General features: G+C 43.2%; 1 protein-coding gene across 1 annotated transcript in view; it reads right to left on the minus strand.

Annotated features, from left to right (window-relative positions):
• Window positions 1-272: 272 nt before the first annotated feature.
• LOC121438190 (aromatase) overlaps window positions 273-9,277 on the minus strand; it is a 20,486-nt gene continuing 11,481 nt past the window's right edge. Inside the window, exons 3-9 of the mRNA XM_041638340.1 lie at window positions 9,134-9,277; window positions 8,139-8,315; window positions 7,591-7,705; window positions 6,944-7,058; window positions 6,148-6,310; window positions 2,089-2,330; window positions 273-521 (exon numbers count right to left, since the gene is read on the minus strand). The exon at window positions 9,134-9,277 is cut by the window's right edge and continues 11 nt beyond it. Coding sequence (XP_041494274.1) covers window positions 273-521; window positions 2,089-2,330; window positions 6,148-6,310; window positions 6,944-7,058; window positions 7,591-7,705; window positions 8,139-8,315; window positions 9,134-9,277 — 1,205 coding nt within the window. The remainder of the gene's footprint in view (window positions 522-2,088; window positions 2,331-6,147; window positions 6,311-6,943; window positions 7,059-7,590; window positions 7,706-8,138; window positions 8,316-9,133) is intronic.

Raw genomic sequence — 9,277 nt, forward strand, 5'->3', positions numbered from 1 at the left:
GGTCTGCCTGGTCCTTCTAGCGACTTCTGGCAGAGGCTTTAAATGTGCTGGCGACAGCAGCGAGACCAGACAGGGTTAACTGATGGCCTGTCTTTCCCAACGTCTATTTTGTAGGCTCTGTCCTTTAAGGCTTCAGTCTCTCTCCTTTTCTTTGCATCCTGGCTTTCTGGATGGTGGCCATCTTGCTGACAAACCACAAACTCTTCAGGCCGTCACAAGTTCATCACGAGGTTGACACAGTATGCTCCAGAGGAGACACAGCCCACACTGCTTTACTGCTTGATGTTCTTGTCTGAATTCCTTGGAGTGAAAATTATTTCCACAAGGTGTCTGTCCTCATTGGGGTGCAAGGACAAGTCATTCTTTTTGGGCATGTTTTCAATGCATCGTTTTTGCAATGTCTTCACATGGAATCTCTTCAAAAGTGTAACCAGGGTGACTTTCATCATCACCATGGCGATGTACTTCCCAGCACAGCTGCGGGGCCCGAAGCCAAACGGCTGAAAATACCTGAAGGGAACCTATGAAAATGAGCAGATGGTTAGGCAGGGTCACGCAACCGTCTTTCTTTGATTTGCTCTGAAAACGCTTGTCAGTCAGAAGGCCTGGCTGGCCTCTCAGCCCTACAGCTTCCTCCCTGAGACACACAGCTGGGGCTAAAGAAGAAACCCTTCTCATCCACTGTGCCCCTCTTGCGACCCAGATCGGCTCATCCTGGCCTCAGATGGTCCCTGGTTTTGCTTTACATGTCAATAAGCTGGGGGAAGGCATGGCAAATCACCATATGAGCGACATTAGCTATTCAGAAGCTCTGCTGGACAATTCCGGCTTTCCGAGTGCTTTGCAAGTTACTAAGACAAAGTTTGTTTTTGTGTGACATCATCTAATGGATAAATGATTATAAAAGACATGGATTGCCTTAGTGTCAAGCTTCTTGTGAGAGAGAGAGGAGGCATCTCTGTGGCCTGGGATGACTCCAGACTTCTGGTGTTCTCGCCTCTACCTCAGAGCGCTACGATTACAGGAGTTTGCCACTACACCGGGTCTCCTAACGGCTTTTCGTTACCGTGAAAATTAATGTGAATCATGTCTGTCTGTCTTGTCCAGTCTGGATTTACATGACTTCAACTTACTAGAATTAAAAAAATAAATAAAATCTGTTGGCCAGTTGACAAGGCATTATCTGGGTTGCCTGTCCAGAAACATTAACTAGAGTGCTGGATCAACACTGAGTCCCTGTGCTACATGCAAGCAGGAACAAAAGGAGACACAGAGAGCTATTTGGAAAATTCTGCCTTAAAAATATTGTTTTCGTGTAATGGAAGCAAAAATCTCTCTTTATACCAGCCATATGAAGAAGGTAACTGATTTTTTTTAACCATTGAGTTTTATTTGTAGTGAGATCCACTGTTTGAGGCCATTTGATAGGGTAAAGGCAGTGATAAAACTAAATCTCATTTGATTTCTGTGTGAAGCAGAAATGTATTTCCTTTGCTTGGCTGGTGGTAAGTTGAATCTAGATGATGAGAAAGTGATGCATTTATTGGTTTTTTTTTTCCTTTTTACTGTTTTATAGAAGAAGTGATCAATTTGGAGCTGGAGAGATGACTCCGTGATTTAAGAGTACTGGCTGCTTTTCCAGAGGATCCGGGTTCTGCACCCAGTATCCACATGGTGTTTTACAACCATCCATAACTCCAATTCCAATGCTGTCTTCTGAACTGTGTACCAGGCACATGCATAGTGTACTTACATACATGCAGGCAAAACACTCATGCACAAAAGACAGCTTTTAAAAATTAAATGGTAAACTTGAATGGAAGAGATCAGTTGCCTTAAATAAATCTTTGCCAAATTAAGGATTTTTCTTGGTTTGCTTTCCTAAGTGACAACTTTGCGGACGTTTTATACACAGAGAGAGCCGATAGCTTTGGTTTGGGATGAATGTGTTAGCCATGTTCTAAGTTACAGGACACAGGTTCTCCCATGAAATAGTAGAAGGGCAGGTGAAGAGAGCTAAGTCTGCCTGGAGCAGATCTGACTGCACCACCAGAAACAACATGCTCGGGTGTAAGGAGGAGCTCTTACGTTCTTCTCAAAGTTTTCAAGGGTAAATTCATTGGGCTTGGGGAAATACTCGAGTCTGTGCATTCTTCCGATATTCAGAATGATGTTCGTTCCCTTCTTGACTGGGTAGCCATCAATCACATCATCAGCCAGGGCTCTACGCATGACCAAGTCCACAACGGGCTGGTACCTCAGGCTTTCATTAATGAAGTTTTCCACCACTTTTAAATTTTGGATATCATCAATCCTTACGTCTCTGTCACCTGTGGAATAGATAAAAAGCGACGTTAGCTTTACCATGATAAGCACTAAAGCTCCTTTTTTTTCTCCATAGCGCAATTTGTTCTCGGTTAGAAAAAAATGCTTGTAATTCTAATGCATACCACCCACTGGAAACAAATGTGCTCTATTTGGTCTGCACAGGGTTTTTTTTTTAAAGTTCAGATGTTTTATAACAACAACAAAAAAGATTTCCTGAAAATTTGCTCATGCTGGACCCACATTCCCACCTAAAGATGGGGCAGAGGCAGCCACCCCTTCAGAGGGGACATGCACTCTGCACTTCCACGTTGGCCACACCTACTCTGCATTTCACAGTCCTCTTATCTGTGGGTCTCAAGTCTTTGGGTTTTCTATCTGGTCCACATTCTACGGAACATTTACGTTGTCCCTTAATGTGTGAGCCGACTAGTATAATAACCATCCCAAACAAGGGGCTATAGGGTCTTGCAGGGTCGGGGAGCTCGTGGACCGAGTTCATTTTACAAAGTCCACGCCGTAGTCATTTGGGCAGCTACCTTCCCACACATGTCCCTGACAGGCCCACCACATCCGACCACAAACAAGTTGGTCCTGGAAAACGGCTACTACTCTCCATCATCAGTGCCTCATCTAACTCTGGGTGTGATCGAGGGGTAACAGACGCTCCCATTGTCTCAGCCTGGCCTGGCATTGATCAAAGAGGCTTAGATTTGTCCCCGATATGGCAGGATCTAGAAGCACCCTCAAATGAGCCACCACTTTTACAGAATCAAAGCATCCCGGAGTTTCCGGTGTACTAAGGTGTCCCTGTCTCCTATAAATCCAAGGCATGTGGGAAGATCTAGTTCAATGAGAAAAGTCTAGGAAGAGAGCCTGCATCTTAAGTACTGTGCTCTGTAACTAAGGACCCTACTGGGGTGGAGAGGCAGAGAGAAGAAGACAGAGGTTTTCGTATCTGCTAGGATTTTTTCCTAGGAAGTAACAAGTGTGTGGACCACAAGAGGGAGCATCAATGCTGTAACGTGCTCAGCTGCTTTCCCATCTTTGAGAATCTGATGGAGAGTCAGGGAGACACTACGAGGCACAAACAGGTCTCACACTCAAGAAACTTGTATTAGAGGTCTGACCAAAGCACACACTCAAAACAGTTTCCCCTGCTACACCCTCCCACAGTGCCCTCTCTCTTCATTCCAGTACAATTGAGTTCTCTACCAGCCAACCCAGAGAATGGAGTGCCCTTGCCCTCTGCACAGACCCCGAAAGCCTGGCGGGAAACACTGAGAAAACATTCTGGAATTTGGGGCAGTGTTACCCTGTCTCCTTGTTCTCCTCCCCCTCACCGAGCACCTACAGAATCTTTTCTTACAGTGAAACGAATGCAGCTTTTCCTTAGTGGCAACTGCTTCAAGCAGCCGTAAAATCACTTGTTAAAGGAGGTGCCTTTCCACAACCAATAACGTCTGTCACCAGCACTGTGTGTGTGCAAGGCCCGGAAAGTCCATCTCGTGCTATGTCTTCTCCCATTGCTTAGTAACGTGTCCCTAAACAGATCCCCCAGGTGGGGGCAGCCCCTAATAAGCTATTTGTTTCCTCCCGGGAAAGAGTTCTGGTTTTGTGCTTCTAAAGCCGAGTGGGGACAGGATGATGCTGACCTAGAGCCATGAAAATAGGCATGGAAGAACCCAATGCGGCCCTGGGGACTCCTGCAGAGGAGGCAGAAAGAATGGGAGAAAGGGGCCAACATCACTGGGTTGCAGCGGAGAAGGAAGCCCATCACTTAGACTCTGCTACCCTCCCCTCTTCCTCCTGTGGCCAAGTAAAATCCACAAACACTTCTGTAAACAACCAATAGCCATTTTCCTAGGTGAGCTCACTAAAGAAGACTTATGCAACCCAGGAGGCAGGCAGAGCATATACTCAAGTTCTCCATCTACGGATTTAACTAACAGCATCAAATAGATTTTATTGTATTTGTACTGGACATCCACAGCCTTTGTTTTGCAGTTAACTCTCCAGATAATGCAATATAGTAATTATTTATAAAGCATTGCATTGCCGTAGGCATTACAAACAGTGGAGAAGGGACTTAGTCTGTGGACGGTTGTAATTAGGTTACCTGCAAGAACTATAGTATGACTTTCTAAGATGGGCAAACTTGACCATATATGTGTCTGTGCACACATGGAATAAGGTCTCAAGCTGGGGAGATGACTCAACAGGTAAATGTATGTCACCAAGACCGAAAACATGAACTCGGGCACCAGAACTCATTTGGGAGGGGAGAACGGACTCCCCACAAACTATCCTTTGACTTTCACATTCATAGTGTGATATGTGCACACACACGACCCCCCCCACACACACACAATAAAAATCCCATTGAAGAACATACAGAAAACACGTAGTGGTGGGGATGAGAATGAGGCCCTAAGACAGTGAAATGAATTAGGATATTTACTTTCTGCTTTACGCATTGCTCTGGTGTTTGAATTTTTCAATAAGCACATATTATTTTTAAGTTTTATACAGCATATAAATAGGAGGGACTATAATTTTAAACTACTCAACATAACCAAGATGTGGAAGGATTACTTACTTTATTTTTCCTTAAGGTTTTACGTTTGCTATCAGAATCTTTATTATTATTATTTTTATTGAGTTATATATTTTTCTCTGCTCTCCTCCCTGTCTCTCCCCTCCCCTTCAACCCTCTCCCATGATCCCCATGCTCCTAATTTACTCAGAAGATCTTGTCTTTTTCTACTTCCCATGTGGATTAGATCCATGTATGTCCCTCTTAGGGTCCTCATTGTTGTCTAAATATTCTGGGATTGTCAATTGTAGGCTGGTTTTTCTTTGTTTTATGTCTAAAAGCCACTAATGAGTGAGTACATGTGATAATTGTCTTTCTGTGTCTGGGTTACATCACCCAATATGATGTTTTTCTAGATTCATCCCTTTGCCTACAAATTTCAAGATGTCATTATTTTTCCTACTGTGTAGTACTCCATTGTGAAAATGTACCACATTTTTCTTATCTATTCTTTGGTTAGGGGGCATTTAAGTTGCTTTCAGGTTCTGGCTATGACAAACAATGCTTCTACAATTATAGTTGAATGCATTGGCACTGAAGACCACTTCCTAAATATAACCCCAGTAACACAGACACTGAGAGAAAAAACTAATAAATGGGACCTCCTGAAACTGAGAAGCTTCTGTAAAGTAAGGGACATGGTCAACAAGACAAAACGGCTGATTATAGAATGGGAGAAGATCTTCACCAACCCCACATCAGACAGAGGTCTGATCTCCAAAATATTCAAAGAACTCAAGAAATTGGTCATCAAAAGAACAAATAACCCATTAAAAAATGGAGTGCAGACCTAAAGAGAGAACTCTCAACAGAGAAATCTAAAATTGCTGAAAGACACTTAAGGAAATGCTCAACCTCCTTAGCCATCAGAGAAATTCAAATCAAAACAATTCTGAAATTTCATCTTACACCTGTAAGAATGGCCAAGCTCAAAAACACTGATGACAACTTATGCTGGAGAGGATTGGGGTAAAGGGAACACTTCTGCATTGCTGGTGGGAGTGCAAACTGGTACAGCCCCTTTAGATGACAGCATGGCAGTTTCTCAGAAAATTAGGAAACAACTTACCTCAAGACCCAGCAATACCGTAACTTTGGGGCATATACCCAAAGGATGCTCCATCATACCCCAAGGACATGTGCTCTCGGATTCTTACGCCATGAGAAGCTGCCCACACTCAGAAGGGAATTTTTAAAGCGCTGTCATTTATTTGATCACTGCTTACCAATAACAGTGTGGATTTCCTTCAGTATTGCAATTTCAACATCAGGGTACTCTGCAATGAGAAGTAGCATGAAGTACAGAGTGACGGACATGGTGTCAGGTGCCGCGATCAGCATCTCCAGTATGCACTGGTTCACATTCTCCTTCGTCAGGTCTCCACGCCTCTGGGAAGTTGAAAGGAGGAGACAATGCTGAAGACGGGGTCAAAGTTCCACAAAGCAAGGGAGGTGACACTCAAGCTTCGGCAATCTCAATAAAATGAAATTACAGATCTCTGCACCAACATTTTACATAGACATTCTCCTTAAGGACAAACAAATAGCTAGTTACCCGTGTACCTCTGCCCCTCCATATACTCTAGTTAAATAATACAATGTCATAACTTTTAGCACAATGTTACAACGCATTAGATATTATAAACAAACCCCTGTGGGAGGACATTAAGTGTATGCAAGTACTGTAGCATTGTGGGGGTAAGATTTGAACAGCCCTCTATTTTGGTATCTGGGAAGGGTTCTGAAATAGAAATTCCAGATATTGAGGGATGCCTTTATTTAGTGTCTTAGGTCTCCTCGCTTCCTGGGGGTTTCATATATTATGTTACAATATAGAAGAGTTTGAATGATAAATGTCATGAAATGGCTAGTGTTTAGGCTATTTTGGTGAACGACCGTTAAGACTGCCTGCTAGAGAAATTTACAAAAAAAATGCCACAGTTCTAAGGAGGATTCTTTAAATAATGGTATACCATCATAATATATATCGGGTGGGGGATTGTGATTCATTCAGGTCAATACCTCAGCAAAAATCAAGTCAGTTGCAAAATCTATGCAGTCTTCCAGCTTCTGTGCTGTGGAAACCTTCTGTCTTTTCTCTTCCACCAAAACAGCTATCTCGTCTTTCAAGTCCTTGCTGGGGGGAAAAAAATGTCAAAATGTTCTCAGTTTAGACATCCGCAAAACAGATTCTGGTTCGTTTAAAGCCACTGGCACTTGTGAGCAAATGAGTTTATATCTTATTTTTTAACAAATATATGTGAATTACACGAAACATTCATCTTACGGTACCAGGGTTAACTGACGTTTCTAAACATTGATAGCAATCTTAAAGCTGTGACTCTAACTCTGTTTCCATTTTCTTAGATATGCAGAAAGTCCTGACAAATATCAATATTACAATAACCCTGGCTTTTCTGTCAACTCAAAATTCCAGAGAGCCCTCAGGCCACACATTGGGCCCCTTGCTGAGCAGCTCCTTGGCTTTCTCTAGCCTTTGGTCTGTCCCAGTGCAGCTAGCGTGTTTTGAATGCCTCACAAGGAACTTCAATACATCCTTCTGCACTCTGCGCAGCATCGAGCGTACCAGAGTGGCCAACAGCAGCAAAGACGCAATCAAGCACGCAGTGCGACTGCGCTTGTAAGCACTCCCAGCTTGCGCTACTTACATGGATCTTTCATACTTTCTGTAGAGCCAAGAAATCTTAAAGAAGATGTTGGGTTTGATGAGGAGAGCCTGCCATGCATTAAAATAACCTTGGATTTTTTTCACAATGGCACTTTCTGTGAAACAAAAACAAGAACAAATTCACCGAGGAAAATAAAAGCTGATGAGCAGTACTTCAGGCCGATTCTTTGACCAGTCTTTTATCTCTGGTGGATAATCTAGCTACATAAAAATATGAGGCAAAGTTATTATTAATTTATCTACTTGCCATCTGAACTGCCTGAGTTAACCATAGAGTTGCCAGTTTGAGACCACAGCCTCGACTCTCATATCCACTTATGGTCGGGCTTTCCTGGACTGAGGGGCAATTACAGTTACTGCATCCCTGATCCTGGCACCTGAAAGGGTGTTGTCTGGACAAGTAAGGAATACTTAGAAATGCCTTCTCAACCAAGAGCAGTGTGCAAAGCTGCACTTTGCTGCAATGTGCTGTCCCCACGTGCCCTGTTTAAAAGCGGGCAGAATGCAAGACAATTCAAACTCCAGTACCATCCAGGGGAATCCCCAGGAAGAGCATGTTCGAGGTATCAAGCATGATGTGTCGCATGAGGGTCAGCACGTCCACGTGGCCGGAGTTGTCGGTGACGTCGTCCAGCCTGTCCAAATGCTGTTTGATGGACTCTGCACACACTTCCACCATCCGAACGAGGCCGGGGCCTGTCAGAGCTGAAGCACAGAGGTTTGGCCGTCATAAACACTGGGGCGCACACCAGCAGGCTGTTCTTGCCTTTTTTTTGTCAGGAGCAATTGTCTGCAACTTTACACTCAATGATAGGGTAGGGATTTCTGTAATCTTCTCCATACCTTCTTGTGTTACCCTGGTTTTCTGTAAAAAGCGCCTACCTTTTTGACTAAAAATGAGCTAATATTACTTTTAAATAATGATTCAAATACTTAATCGCTTGTAAGGGGTAAGAGCCAGGCTTGGGATTGAGTCTCTGTTCACCTCTGTTGCTCTGCTGGTGTGAATCTCAAACTTCATTTCTTCAACCGTAAGACTTAGAGGCTGCATGAGTCAACACACAGAGTCTTTCCCTGAGTTAAGATTCTCATTTATTGTTCTCTCTTAAAGCCTCTGGCCTGACAGACAGCGGGTCTGCCAATGCATTATTTAGTCATGTTTAGATGAAACGTTGAGCTAAAACACTAAATTCTTAGTTGAAATGACCCTTCAGTTTGTTGTGGCCACAATCATAGACTCTGGGGTTGTATTCTTGGGGCTAGCATTTACTAATGTTGGAATCTTGGGCAAGTAACTTAACCTGTTTGAAACTTAAAAGTTTTCTCGCCTATAAAATGCAGGTAAACTATGACATTTCACCGTATAACGTTGCTGTAGAATTACAATGTCAAGTGTCTAGGACGGTGTTTGATGCATAAGTATTATTTCAAAATTATGTGGCAGCAAAGTTAAAATGATAATTTTTTTTTTAAAGTAGTCCATTCATAGACCTCAGAAAAGAACGCAGCGTTTTGCCGTTTACCTTTCATAAAGAAAGGGCGAACTGTTTTCCACAGGTCTGGGTTGTTGTTGAAGATGATGCCGTTCTCGTGCATTCCAATGCACTGCAGCCCACGCTTGCTGCCAAACCTGGAGATGTAGTTACTGTGCTTCATAACGTGGAACA

The sequence above is a fragment of the Microtus oregoni genome, unplaced genomic scaffold (assembly GCF_018167655.1).
Source record: "Microtus oregoni isolate MIOR12 unplaced genomic scaffold, Mior012 000055F_ref0000237, whole genome shotgun sequence".
Classification (NCBI taxonomy): Eukaryota; Metazoa; Chordata; class Mammalia; order Rodentia; family Cricetidae; genus Microtus; species Microtus oregoni.